Source organism: Tyto alba, unplaced genomic scaffold (genome assembly GCF_018691265.1).
Source record: "Tyto alba isolate M040663 unplaced genomic scaffold, T.alba_DEE_v4.0 Super-Scaffold_2, whole genome shotgun sequence".
Taxonomy (NCBI): Eukaryota; Metazoa; Chordata; class Aves; order Strigiformes; family Tytonidae; genus Tyto; species Tyto alba.
The window spans coordinates 86,070,605-86,085,942 of NW_024881282.1; the positions used below are offsets into that span (position 1 = coordinate 86,070,605).

The 15,338-nt window shown below is 43.7% G+C and overlaps 1 protein-coding gene across 1 annotated transcript in view; it reads left to right on the forward strand.

Moving 5' to 3' along the window:
• The window catches only part of ITIH5 (inter-alpha-trypsin inhibitor heavy chain 5), a 49,519-nt gene that overhangs the window by 23,956 nt on the left and 10,225 nt on the right, over positions 1–15,338 (forward strand). Inside the window, exons 8-9 of the mRNA XM_032995777.2 lie at positions 11,364–11,535; positions 14,046–14,355. Coding sequence (XP_032851668.1) covers positions 11,364–11,535; positions 14,046–14,355 — 482 coding nt within the window. The remainder of the gene's footprint in view (positions 1–11,363; positions 11,536–14,045; positions 14,356–15,338) is intronic.

Sequence of the window (15,338 nt, forward strand, 5' to 3'; positions counted from 1 at the left end):
CAGATGTGTTGCAGCAATCCACCTCCACTGAAAATCTGGGCCTTTGCAACAGTCACCCTCTAGTACTGGCAGGGAGATAAAGTTCAGGAAGAGAAAACTCTTGAGCATGATGATAAAATAATTTGTCATGTGTTCAAGACTTTGCATGTCATTACTGCAGTCCCACTGGAAAATAAAATACTGGTTTTGTCTTCATGAGCTTTGTTCCTTCATTTGCTAAGAGGCAGTAAACTCTGTGTGGAATAGTTGCTTATAACAGGAGCCAGAAGAGTCTGGGGAACAGGTTATATCTGCAAAATTTACTGGGAAGCAAAATGATTTGCCATTTGATGAGTCTGACATGCTGATTTTTATGGTACCTTTGGCCACATGGAGGGGAACATAGCAGCTTTACACTGGTATAACTAGGAGAAAGAGGGGTCAGTTATAGGTTCACCACTTCATGATTACCGTGATTATCCCCAGCTTCACTAATCATGGTGAAAAACTGTTTTATCAGCCTGCAATTCACTGTTATAAAAAAAGCATGTTCCAAGCTATGAATGTGTCCACAAGAGGATGGATTTGCAGATATTTTGCAGACATATGGTAAAATGTAGTTGTTTCAACCACAGATTCATTGCACCTTACCTTTCCCACAGGCAATAAATGCCCACACACTCAGTTAAACAGTTGGCTACACCGCAAGCCTGGCAACTTATCAATGGTAGTGTGCCAGACTGTAATTTTTTTTGAGGTTAATTGCTCTAGGAGGAACTCAGCTGAAGCCGGGACCTGCTGTGTATTTGTAAGTGCTTCAGTTTATTTGCCTGCGTCCGTCCAAGGGATGCCGTCGGGACCCTTGATCTGTGACCCACACCGTCTGAGCCCTTCTGAGGGCCCAAGTGCCTTATATACACACATCCCTAAACCTCTATGCCTCAGCACATAGACTCCCTCTGAGAAGTTTTGGGGTGGTGAGAGAGCAGACAAGCACCTGGACACTCAATGTTCTCACTCCAAACTTCAATGACTTCTGTTGGTTGCTGCAGTGCTGGCTGTGGGCCTGTTGACTACTAGTCCAAATAATAGCTGCTGCCCAGGAGAACTATCTTAAATCACCAGGGGACTTTGGAAAAAACACTAATTCTAATTACAGCCTTTAGCGAGTTTAAAGCTACTGTGAAGAGGAAAGGTTTGTCAGCTTTTCCATTTCTACTGGAAAGCAACAACCTGAGTGTAGGCAGAACTGTATGCAGTGTCTCCAGTGCTAACAACTTCATGCAGCTGCCTCCTACTCAGGAATACACAACAGCAGTGTCATCTCAGTCCTCTCTGTACATGTGAATATGGAATATAGGAACTACTACAGCAAATAAAACATCAGATCCATATAATCTTTAATTGTTTAGCTTCCAAGAAAGATGCAAGCGTTTGTCATGCAGCAAAATGATCTGCCTTCCCCAAACCCTAAAACTTATAAATAATGACAGGGCCATACAAAGAACCAAGTAACCTTCAGAGCAAGATGCCCTCAGATATTCAGGAGAGAGAGCATCTGCTTCTGGTATCAGGACTGACCACCAATATGCCCCCAGCTATTTGCTCCCTGCTGAGACAGTAGGGGTAGAGACAGACCTCAGTCCACCTATAAACAGCAAGTCCTTTAATTGGGTGCAGAGTTTGGAATGGAAATGTTGCTAAGCCTTGAACTGAAACCCCGTGAAGACACTGAGAGTTCTCCCAAGGCTTTCAATGGGACCTTTGATGAATTCATCAAAGGAGGAACTGAAAACAGGTGTTATTGAAGTAGCAGACACAGCCTAGCGATCACCAGACAAGTCCATAGTGAAAAGGAAGGAGGAAAATCAAGCCAGGAATTCAGACAGTCCATAGATCAAGGTCATTGAGGTCTGTGACCAGCTATAGCTGTGACAGCACTAAAGCCAACTACAGCATAGCTCTTGGGCTGAGAATCAGACTGGGCTGAGGGTCAGGCTGGAGCTTAAATGGGCAGAAGTGTGGGTGGAGGCCCCAGGTGGGGCTGGTCAGGGCCATTAAAGCCTATTAGTATGCTCAAGGCCCTAGCATACACATGCAAGTCTATGAAGCTATAGATATGGGTTTCTTTAATAGTCCTTCCCAAGCAGGAATTGTGGTTTTCCAGTTGTTGGAGCAATACCTGAAAGCCAGACCTAGATTCTATTCATGTTTTCACCATGGATCAGTTATGTGAACTTAGGTAGGTTATTTTCTTTGTCTGTGCTTGTCTTTTTGCAGAGTCTTGTTTTTTTTTAGCTGGCAAATCCATGGCTGGGCTTATGGCTGTACAAGATCCATCAAGTCTAAAAGACACCTGATCTTTGCCAAGACTTAAGCTATTAGTCTAACACTGCTTGCAACAACACTGCTATTTCCAAGTAAATACCCCTTCACCCTAATAAGGGGTTGTGTACTACACATTGCTTAACTAGGACAGTCTGTTTTGAACTGTGATGAGCAGCTGAAGCTCAGAAGTGCTTGTGGGATCTCATGTGGAAGCCTGATGGAGTGAGGTCTTCCATGTTATATTACTGTATGAAGTCATCAAGTTCACAGTTAGTTCTGATTCTGAGGTCCACATGATATAATTTGAGTTCCCTCAAGAATGAAGGATATGATAGTACCTGTGTCATGAGAAGAGAACATTTGCTTGGATAGTTACCCCTGATGTAGTGACTTAATCTTCTCCAAAACATCTGCTCTGTTTGCAGAGTTTTTGGCAAAGACTTGGCATGTGCTCATGTCTGAGGCAGTCACTTGGGATGGAAGTGACTAGGGGAAGGGTTGGAGGCAGAGGTGTGCAGGAGGGATCCTGAGGCTGGAGATGCTGAGGGGATTTGGAAATGGGGAAAATCAGAAGGGGGACAGGTGTTGGAGGACTGTGAGAGCCCTGTGGCAGACTCTCGGGTGGAACAACAGGCAAGTTTGCTTTTTTTTAAAGAACAATTTAGTTATCTTGTATTGCTTAATGATAACTGTGAGCAAAAGTGCTGGATCTTTGCTCCAACCAACCATCATCACCATCCCTCACTGGAAATGAAAATGGGGAAATAGCATCTAAAAGTAAGAGATATCACAGTTTGAGAGAAAAGCGTCAAGGATATGAGAGGAGGTCACTACAGAGTCACATCTTCTGCAGAGGGATAACAGATACTTCACCTCTGTGGAAGTACAGCACTCATTTTCATAGAGGAATAACACCTCCTCCCTGAGTTGGAATGGCACAATCTCTCCTTGGTGAAATAGCACAGATCTTTTCTCCATGGAGAGGAAACATCTCTCTGTGAAGGAGCAATACATCTCACCTAGCAGGTTACACGCACAGGTAGGATGTTCTGAGAGAAGGGTCTAGAAAGCTTCAAGCCTGGCAGGCTTCCGACTGCTGAGGCACCCGCTGTGAGAGAGTGGCTACATGATGAAGAATGGAGGCTAATCACTATGAAAAGCATAGCAACCTATGTCTCAGCCCAACTTCTGCTGCATAACGTAGCAGCTAATGGTTGCTGAAATCGAGGTGATGTGCTGCTGATAGCCTCCTGGGCATGTCAGCTCTTCCCAGCACTGTGTCGGCAGCTGGTCTGTGTGACAGAAAATAAAGGTCCTGAGTTGTTGGAACAGTTTTCATGTGCTGGGACTAACTCCATCTTCTGAGGATGGGCAGAGGGAGAGACGTCAAGCTCTGCATTGAGGGCATGGGGTAATTTTCCCTTGGTGTTGACCTTTTTGCTGCTAGCTCTATGGAAATTGTTTGTCATGCTGGCAGGGTGGGGGTTTGAATGTCCGACTGGCATGATAAGGGATGTGATCCCATTTAAAATGAGCTAAGCACAAAACAAGAATGTGGCCTTCATACACTGCTGTGTCAGTCTGGCTGTCTGCCCGGGTAGCCCCATTGTTTCCATTGGGGTTATTTCAGTGTGGCACTGTGGGGCAGCCTTTAAACTTTTCCCTTTGACTTACTGTACAGAAACATTTGCTGTCTCAACTGTAATCCATACTGCACTGTTGATAAGGATTTGAAGTAATGATGCTTGATGCTGATGAGAATTTGCCTCCTTAAATCTTTGTATAGACATTTATTTATATTCTCAATACTGCAGGGAGATTGTAAAAACTGAGCACCTACTCTGCTGTCTGGGCACATGAAACTCCAGTTCCTGAGAAGTCAGATCATGCAGTTTTTAATTTATTTTTCCTTACTATGCTGTTGGGTGCTAGAGAAGTGAGTTACCCCAACTGATAACTAAACTTGTCCACATCCTTGAAGCCAGTTTTTTCTTCCACTGATCAGAAATCCAGTGCTTAAATGCCCTGGATGAATGTGAAGCTGATTTACTTCATTTACTCAATGTTAAGTGGAAAATCTTTTTCAGAAAAGGCAATAGAAACAGTTGCTCTAAATGATGGAGTATTCCTTTGAACGACTGGGAAACTACAAAGCAACTTTACTAAGGCCACATAGGGAGTCAGCAATGTTCAAGTTACTAGCAAGGGATCTCTGACATTCAGGCGGGAGAGACTGGACCATGGACTGGAGACAGACCTTAATTGTCCAGAGCTCTACAACCAAATTCCCTCCCGTCACATGCCAGTGTTGGTGTAAAACAAAATGCTTGTTGTCCCGAATTGTGAAGGAGTTTTTCTTGGTTACTCAATCAGTGTCTGACAGGAAGAAAGCACAAAGATACATTGACAGGGAGAGGGTGAGCTGCAGTCCCTCAACTTCACGATGCTCGCTGAAGAGGAAGAAAGGGCAGATTGTCCTCACCAAGAGGGCGATGGAGGAAGATAAAAAAAAAAAAAAAAAACAAGGGTAGACTTCTGGGTTAAAACTAATTTTTGATACAAAAGTCCCTGTTGCTGGGAACTGGCATGTAATCTGCATTATGTGGGCAGAAAGGAAACTGGGACATAGAGGAAAGCAAAACTTACAAGATGTGGCTTCGGTCCTCGGCAGGAATGACACTTCCCAGACCTTTTCTCTCTCTGTTCCTCAGCTCCTCCCTGTAAAATGGCAGTGGTGCTCACACTGGCCTTTCCCTTGGTTACTGGATCACAAACAAAGTCTATGGCAGTACCTTGTCTGACCTTGATAGCACCATTTCATGTGTGACTTTGATGCCAACTTTTCCTTAAGTCATAGTATTAATCCTATGATTAATACTATGGGCAGATTTGACCAGGTAGGGCTGTTGTAGCTTGGAAAAGCCAGCTCTGGACCTTTTTACCAGCTGCCTGTGCTTGTTTGGAAAGGGAAATATAAAAATCAAAGCACAAAGGATACTGAAGGGGAGGGGGGAAGCTCTTCTGTTTTTTCCTCCCTGTGCTTCCTTGCAGCATCTTGCCAAACAACATATTTACTTGTACTTTCTTCCTCCTCACTGTAGGAGGTCTAGTTTCTGAGCCCTTCTCTGCACTGTTGTACTCTCAGACAAGTTACTGGACAGAGCCATGGGTTCCTAATTCCCTTTGAGCCCACATCTTGTGCCTCAGCTCCTTTCTTGTTAAATATGGTCTCTCCTAGGGAATTTGGAAGGCTACTGAAATTTTGTCTTCTAGTTGTGGCATCCTTCAGCATATGGTTTCAGATTGTCACATGTCTGCTATCTACAGACTGTTCTCATGCATCTCTTTCAGCCGATGGGTACCGCTTTCCAAAGGCTTTGGTTGTGAATGCTTTCTTCTCTGCTAGCCGTGCTCTTTAGGCTGACTGATCTTGAGCCCACGCAGTTCGGAAAGAGGCTGTGTCTCTGGTGTCAATGTCTCACTGCCCAGCCTTTGTGAGGGCAGATGCCAGCTGTGTTTGGGTGTGCAGGATGCAGCTGAGGATTTCCAAGTGATCTCAGAGGCACTGGCAGGGTGGGTGCTGAGAAAACTCCCTCTGCATCTGGAAGATGTTTCCAAGAGAGGCTGAGTTACACTAGCGTACTGCAGAGACCCACTATCCATACAAGATTGGATTTAGCATGAACTGAAAGTCTTTTGATTTTATTTTTTTTTTTTTAATGGGCTGGCGTGAAGCTTGCACAGAGGTTGTGGGCATAGGATGAAGCACATACAAGTGCTCCTAGGCAATGGAAAGTGTGAATATGTGGGCTTGGGGCATGCATTATAAGGAGATGCTTGAATTCCCACCCTTACTTCATAGCAGGGCCAATGTCTGGCAATGTCACAGCATCTAACAACCACACATTGTCTCCCATTGAGCGGCACAGCTTTCAGGGTAGCCAGGCTTCACCCTCACCCTGCTCTTCAAACAAACAAGAGACTGTGAAAGAAATGTCACCAGGACTCAGATTCCTCCTAAAAGGTGCCCAGATGGTCTGACATCATCCCAGATGTCTCTGAGGCAGCTCTTTGACCCAAGAAAGGGCTGAAGTCTCTCATCTCTTCCATGGGAGTGTATCTCTTCCCATGCTTTGCTCCACCAGTGTTTAAGCAAAGTGAGGTCTGTCAGAACTAGACCCAAGGGTCGGGTACAAAGTTACCTAACAGCTGAACTGGAATGTAGCTGAAGTGGGTTCTCTTCCTGCTGTTCCTAGGGGTCACACACCCCTGAATCATCTCGTCTGTGATGTAGGGTCCTTAGCAAGCAAGAACCAGAAAAGCAGAAGTTGTGTTGCATGTCCAGGTATCACTGTGGAGGTGACAACGAAGACCAGAGTGGTGGCTGGGAGCTGACTTGTCTCTGAGCTTGTAGACTTAAGAAGACACTGTTTGCACATTGGTCATTTAGGCAATGTGAGCCCATCTCCAGCTTTTCACCATTTCTAAAGCACGGACATAAACTGTGACCACTCCCTGGCAGCCGTGGTCACCCCACATGTCCCTAACTGTAGACCATGATTGTTCTGCTCCAGGTTTGAGGTGTGATATTTTGTAGCCCTGGAGATGGCTGTTTGAAGTTCTGGGTTCCAGCTGTGCTGACAGCTTATTCACCAGCACAGTTTCTCAGCTCAAATGCATTGGAATCCATCTCTCGGCTCAATTTTGTCCATGCTAATTTGAGGAAAATAGAGGAATCTTCTCCTACTGAGTTATCCTCTTTTAAATCCTCATTTAAAACTTGTCTCTGACAGCTACAAACCATTCCCAACCAGATTTTTTTTTTTTTTTCAGCTGTTCTGTATTTTTACTTCCTCCCACCCTCTCCTTTAATCCTTGCCCCACCCTCCAAACAAAAATGCATCTACCCAGGCAAACACATCGGTAGAAATGTCTCACCTTACAGCACCTAGCACAAGGGTGCTGAACTGGTTTTCCTCAGCGTGACTGGGTTAGATCTGTGCCTGGCTTACCTCCAAAATGAATCAGTGTCATTTGCACAGCTGTAGGGGAACAATCTGGGCATCAGTAGGGAAGAAATGGTTAATATTGTCCCTCACAGGAGAGTGCCTTTGGCATGAATTTCAGTGGGATGACTCACTGGGGCCAGGCAGGAGTGGAAGTGCAAAGACCCCATCGGCAACAGAGCAGCTCGGGAATCCCACAGCAGCCTCAGCCCTTGGCTCCTTGGAGCCAGGAGAAGTTCCAGCTGTGGCCTTACAAGGCCAGAACTAGAAACCTGCTGCCGTGTCCTGACCAAAGCCGCTGCCAGGCACTCTCTGCACTAAGAGCTTTGAAAATCCTTTCCTGGAGGCTGGTGGAGCATGGAGGAGATGGCTGGGCACCAGGAGCATTCATCCTAGCTGTGTACTTAAGGATTTCAAACACTGCACTTTTAGCAAGATATTCTTATTTAAACTTGTTTTTGACTGCCAGCTCTTGAATCGCATCCAGCCCTCCAGAGGGAAGTCACGTCTCTCTCGCAGCCTATTTATGGGTGAGAAATACTGATAGCAAAGTGTGTGTTGCTACCTGAGAGGACTGCAGTCTTTAAGATAAACCTGAAGGTCTTTATGGACTGTGAGGAGAGATGGAAATACATAGGATGAGCCAGGCAATTCAGAGCACTCTGGGAGAAGTGGAGAGCCAGTTCAGCTCCTTCTGGCTCCAGTAAGCACTATAATGCTCAGGACTGGGCAGGATTATGTCTTGAGGTGAGTCCTACCTTCTCTATAATTGAGCTGCTCAGCCTCTTGGAGGCAATGCTGGGAGACAGGCACTTCCAGACAATGACTCAGCCCATCCTAAACCCTATCCAAAACAGATGGGATGGATTACTCTCTGGAGGTGTCTTCCCCTGCCTAGAGAGGGATTAGATGCAATGCCCAGCTTTCTGATGACTGAGTTGGGAAAGCTGAATCCCACCCTTTGTTTTTACTGGGGATGAGGTAAAAGCTACAGCAGAATGAACCATATGGCCTCCCTTATTCAGTTTGCTTTGGAACAAAACCACACTTGTACATATATTTGTGTGTATATATATATTACATAAATTCAAAGATTTTTTAATTGAAGTTGCAGAGGCAAACACGATAGAGATGCCAGAATCCAGGCTGGCTGTGCATGTGCATTAAAATATGACAGAACTTTTTCATGGGAAAAACTGACTCAAACTCCATGACTTAACTGTGACAAAAATAAGAGATGAAAAGGAAAGAGAGAATGAAAGAAAGGGAGAGAGAGATGGTGCCAGACCCACATTTGGTCTCTGTATGAGGGTGTGGGGATGTGCTGTGATTTCTAGGAAAGCCTTCTTCAGTTTCCTCCTGACTCCTGCAATTCTAGCTTGGATGTTGTGTACCTCAGACTACACTGCTGCTCTGTGTTGGTTTACTTTTTCCTTTTCTTTTGGCTGAACACAGGCAAGAACGTCAAAAGGAATTTCTGAGCACACTGGAGGTGAGATGCAGTCTCTCTGCAAGAAGGCCAAAGCATGACTATTTTTCATCTTGCCTTGTTCTCTGAAACAACAGAGCTGTCTGGGCCCAATAAATCCCTCTGAGAAAAGTGCAGTTTGACAGAAGTGCAAAAAATTGAAAGGAGGGGTTTTGTAATGGGAAGGGTCAAGTGATGTTAATTATTCATATTATAGCTCTGATTATAATGAGATTTGGGGAGTTTCCCTCCAAATCATTGCTTCTAGGCACCTCTGTTTCTCTCCCTTGTCTACTGTGTTGGGGAGTGGAAGAAGCATGTTACACACAGGGAGCTGTTGTGGTCACATTATTTCTTGCTTTAACATCCTGCCCCAAATTTCCTTCACCAGAGGTTGGCATGAAGGCCTGATCACACTCACACAGGATTGAAGCTTCTCCATTTTCACCTTCTTACTTTGATTCAATTTTTTGAGGGACAAATGCACGAGCCACTCTTGTTATTGTGGAATAAATCCAAGAGTCCTTTTCTCCACTGTGTGATTGCTGCTTTGCCCTTCTATGCACGCATGAGAGATGGTTTGGCCTACTGGACTGAGAGCTGAAAACTCCAAGTTTTAAACCTATTTGTGGCTGCAACATCATTACTAAAGTAGTCTGTGCCTCTGTTTTCACTTCTGTAAAATGGGACTGTGAATGTTTGAGGGTTCCTCTGAAGGGTGATGACATGTATTATCTGATGCACTTTTACAGTACAAAGGCTATTGCAAAAGAGAAGATGAGAAAGCATAAAACCTTCCCTTCTTTTTCAAATAATTGCTATTTAGTTCATTTTAGCAAGTTCTCTATGGACTGTTAGACTGAGGAGACAGCCTCCAAGTTTGGGGCAGGCGTTCATCTTCTTGCAGGTTTATTTGGTGCATGTCATGATGTGAACCTAATGGGGTTCTCCCCTTCTCTTTGAAGGAGCCTCTTTCACCAGCTTAATATTCTTATCTATGAAACATTCATAAAAGGCATGGTGATGAGACGTGAAGCAATGTTCCAGCTAAATAAATGGAGGGATAAACCCTGCAATCCTTACAGAGGAAAATGGTTTATACAGAGAACAGAAACAGGCAAGGAGGGACTCCAGACATGGCTCCAAAATGTTTGAAGCTATGGGAAATATTCCCCTTAACTTCAGATGGACTGGAAGCCAAGTCACCAGCTGGGAGGATGAGAGATTCCACTGCGGTGGGTAATTTGTTTGCAGTTGCATCATTTTATCATCAGCTTCTATGCACAGTCCGGAGGGATACTGATGACTGAGTTTGATCAGTCCTTTGAGCATCTTTCCAAACTGTCTTTACATAGCAACATCAGACCTAGAAACATGTGGTTTCCAGCACTGCTGATTACATTTTGTATTTTTTTTCTGGACAAGGCCTTCACGTATTTCCCTGATAGGCATGACAGAAATCTTTAAATGCTGATGAGTCCACCATATTATTTCCTGCAGAGTTTTCCTTGGAATTTGAAGGGCTTAATGGTGGCCAAGAAGGGGCAGAACTGAGAAGCTGCTCATCTCTCTACTTACAGATATTGTCTCATATTTTTCCCATGTATTTATTTTTCATCTATATATAGGGTATGTTTGCATGAACAGAGGCTGCTTCTGAGCATCTTCTGTCAGCTGGTCTTACTAAGCTGAAGTTTGTCTCCATGTGAATACAGCTTCATAGCTGCTAAATCAAAGTTCGTAACACTGGGAAGACCTGGACACATCTGCACTCTTCCCACTGGTTATCCTGAGAGGTCTGTCTTTCCCATCAACCAGGAACATTAACCTTGCTCACCATAAACTTGTCTTGACACCAGCTTTCCTCACTCTGGTTGCCTGTATTTACATAGGAATGACAAACAGCAGAACGATATAATGTTGGCATATTGATGAAAAAAAAAAACAAACATGCATGGGACAAAATTGACAAGCAGGTAGAATCTGCAATGACTAGTCAGGGCTTATTTTTATATATTATTCATTTGAACATATTAGCTTGTGTTAATTGCTGGAACTATTAATTGGAGTATGTATGTACCAATCAGTATTCTAATTCTGAACAGAGCACATGCATCCTTAACATATTTAGATGTATTTCAACTTACTAATAACCTTTTTAACTATATGCCACTTAGAGCACACTGCAAATCTAGAGGGCTTTAGAAGAACTCCATGAGGTTTTTAGTATTAGTCAACATTATTCTGTATCCCTTAGTTTAGAGCATGGTTCTCCCAGTCACTGGGAACTTTTATCCTAATTGTTATACATTATTTTTAAGCTTAGTTAGGTCTGGACATGTCTCACAGCTTTGCAAGATCTTTTGGGCAAGAGTTGTTCTGTTGTCTTATATTTGCACAGCACCTGGCACCACAGTTATTGGGCCTTGAGACGAGGAAGGACATCCCAATTTTCTTCACAAGCCTAACTGGCAGTGTAGAAATATCTATAAGATCAGTAAACTTCTTAAGAATTAAATTCTTGCCCACTAGAGCAGTGACAGTTGTTCCTACTGGTCTCTTCTCTTCTCTTCTCTTTCTAGACAAAAGAAGCTCTCTTCACAATTCTCCAGGACCTAAGACCTGAAGACCACTTCAACATCATTGGCTTTTCCAACCGAATAAAGGTCTGGCAGCAGGACCAGCTGGTGCCAGTTACTCCAAATAATGTAAGAGATGCCAAAAAGTACATTCATAACATGTCACCTACTGGAGGTAAGATCCAGAGATATGAATGGGATTAATTTTGCTATCCAATGAACTATACCAGAATGGAGAGTAGTAAATATGGTCCTGTAGCATGTAGCAATAAAAAGATATCGGGTTGTGGGACAAGGGGGGACCTTCCCTACCTCCACTCAGGGTTATGGGAAAGGGTTTGTGCCCTTTATTCAGTTACGTGATGGGTAGGTGTACACAGATCCAGTCATATGACCTGACATACTTATTAAAGCTAAGTTGAGCACATTCTCCCATTTATTTGGTGAGACCCTCAGAGTGGGAAAGTTCCCAAGGTTATTTCTTGAGGACACGGGAAAAAATATGATATCCTTGTGAAGGAACACAGGGCCAGTACTCGTGCAGTTTGTGAAAGCCTGTGTAAAAGCAGGCACATGGTTTTATCTGGGCTGAAAACTCCATGGATGGACTATCCAGTGAGGGATGTAGGATTGCCCTCTACAAGAGCTGGTTCCTTACCTAGTACCGTTGTCTTAGAACAGCTGGAATGACATTTGAGAATTTATTGTCCGTTTTTGCTTGTGCCTTGTTGCAAGGAGTGAAGAAGAGAGACAACAAGAACCCAGAACAGTGTCAGAGTGCAGGCATGATTTTGAATTTGATTCAGTGGTCTTCTGTGAGTCTATGGACACTAGTATAAAAAAACATAATAGTGAGATTTGTAATCAAACATACTTTGGAAGCTGTGCCCTTCCTAGCTGAGCTCTCCCCAGGTAAGCAGAGATCTGCAAAATGACCTCTGCAAATCCTTCCCCATGCAAGCTGTCACAGCTGGTTGAAGGTCAGACAGGGCCTTCCCATGTTTGCCCCCGAGCAGTGACCACTCCTAGCAAAGGAAACTGTCTGATGGAAAAACACAGCAAACAGGATGGTTTGCTGTACTGTTTGTATTGTGAGAGGAATAGTTTAGGAAGTAGTCAAGGGAACTGCCCAGTTAAACAATTACCAATAGTGGGACTAAACTCAGAGTACAAAGCTTTTTACTCCTGAAGTGCCAAAAGAGCTGTTGAGGAACCAGCTGAGTTTGTCCATGACCCTGCCAGAGAAAAGTAAAAGGAAATTATTAACTCAGGTTCAACAGGAAGGTGCAGTGATTCTCCACCACTGGCCAGCAGTACTTTGGTTTTGGCTAACTGCGTTTTCCCCGTGAAGGTGCTGTTGTTTGAATATCTTCCAGTGAATGTGAATTCACTCAGGCTCACAAATCACATGCATGAAGAACGTGATGTATTTATACCTCTGTGTCATACTCACACACTAAAGAAATGGGATAAAAATATTGCTGCTAAATATTTGTGCATGTGGCAGAAAGCAGTTTTCAGTGCTTGGTAGCTTCTGTGATACAGCTGGGTTTGAAATTACACTATTTGCTGCATGGGATGGTTTTCTTTTGTTTCTGGGGAAAAAATTCTTTCTGAAATTTTGGATCTGGATGGACACTGAGAGGGTATTAGGAAATTTAGGTGCAGGATTTTGTCTCGAAACTATTTTGCAAAAAAACACAGTCTGGATTTTGAGGACTTTTCAGAAGTCTTGGCCCTTTCCCTGTTCCTTTTCTTGCTGCAGTCACTGGAGCTGTGGATGCTAAATGTCTAGGTACGTGATGCATGGTCAGACCTGCTAACATCCTTTTTGATAACCTCTCTAGACATCCCCTTCTGGAACCCTAGGAGGAGTCTGTTGTGTACAGCTCTTAACACATTGCACCTGCTTTTTTCTGAGAGCTGTTTTATATCTTGCAAACGTTCTGCAACCAATCCCTCTGCTTTGACTAGCACAAAAAAAATACATGGAACAAGGAGATACCTGTACTCATTTTCCTGCTTCCTTTTTTTCTAAACAAGCAGTAGGTTTGAATCCTTTTCAAGCTATTCTTCTAATGCACGTCTATTCCCTCATTTATCTTCTATTTTGTCCCTCTCTCTCCACTTCAGGCAGCTCCATTCTTCACTAGCCAGTTGTTTTGTGAAAACAGACTCTTCATCTAACAAAGCCATTTCTCTTCCCTTTAAACTTTGTTAGCCCCTGGGGTTTGAAGAACAGATCCAACCACTTGTTTTCCCATTTGAAGGCTTTTTGACTCTCTTCAAATCTTGTGCCCTTCAGCCAAAATGAGCAGAACTTGTTTTCCCAGTTCAGATACCATCTAGGAGAGTCCCCAATTAACTTTAACTGTTTTTGTATGTACCAGCAGGGCATGGTATATGCTGTGACTCTGCTAACCATGGCTGACTATTGTACATTGAGACATTCAAGGATACAGCAATTTCACATAATAAACTGCAATTCATAAGACTATAAACACTTATCCCAAACTTCTGCTTGAGTAACAGAGCTGAACTGAGTGAAAGGGCTAGTGCAACCTCATGGAGAGAAAAGGAACATCCTGATGTACAGAAATGCTGTCATTGTACTAAAGGTAGCTTAGAGAAATTATTTGTACTACTCTTGGGAGAAATGAGCTAATAATTTTGGTATCTTCCTAGGGACGAATATTAATGGTGCTCTCCAGGCTGGTGCAAAGCTGCTAAATGATTACATTGCTCAGAATGACATTGATGCCAGGAGTGTCTCTCTGATCATCTTTCTCACGGATGGGAGGCCCACTGTTGGGGAAACACAATCATCCAAAATCCTCAGCAATGTCAAGGATATAATCCGTGATAAATTCTGCCTCTTCACCATTGGCATTGGCAATGATGTTGACCACAAGCTGCTGGAGAGGATGGCATTGGAGAACTGTGGCATGACGAGGCATTTCCAGGAGGATGAGGATGCAGCCAGCCACCTCAAAGGGTTTGTTCTGTTTTTTTCTGTGCTTATATCTGCAGTGGGTGAAAGAAAATCCTCTAAGGAGGCATCACAAGAGATGGGAGTTTCTCTGAGGCTCAACTCTAGTTAAGAGAGGCAGAGTATGCTCAGACACTGAGGATGCCTACCCAGAAATTGTCTCCTTCCTAGCAAACCCCCTGAGCTGTACTGGAGCTTCCCAGCCCCTTATAACAAGACATTTGTTTCCCTAATTCAGATCATTGTTTGTGGCATGTAAACATGTAAGGGATGGGAGGCATGAGTGCCACATATTTGCAGGTGGGTAGAGGGAGGAAAGGATGCATTGTTTGCTTCAAACTGACAACACAAACAGCATGGAGGGGCTGAGGAGTGGAGATCCCAGTTTGGGGCAGAAAATTATTTCTTTGTTTTATTGAAAAAGATAGCCTTATGCCCAAACTCCAAAATATTCAACTTTGAAAAACACACAAGGGTCATTCCTGGGATGATCATGGAGTGGCTTCATTCTTTGTGACTCAAACTCCAAACAAGTTTCCTGTAATCCTCATCTTCCAGTGGGGCCAGCAATGATGTTCCTTTTCTGTGATCAGGGAGCTATAGTCCAAGGGGAAAGTCTAATGAGGAATAGCAAAACTATATCTGAACCACAACTCTGTCTAAAATGTCAGGCAGTGTGTCAGGACTTGCAGGCAAAAAATTTGGCTTTCACTCCCAAAATGTTAGTGTTTTGAACCTCAGAAACTAAAACCAGATGGTCCTTGAGCAGAGATCTCTCACCTAGCTCACTTGTAAATCATCTGGAACAATGAGACCATGCACCTTCCACTAGAGCTTTCCTTTCTGTGGTGGCTATGTGTGGACAAGAGTGTCTTCCTTTTAAACCGGTTCTTTTAGATGCATCTGCCACTCCACCCATGTCATTTGCTTCTCAGAACATGCATTTCTGGATAACAGGTGGCATTCCCTGGCAAATGAAGGATGTGCTG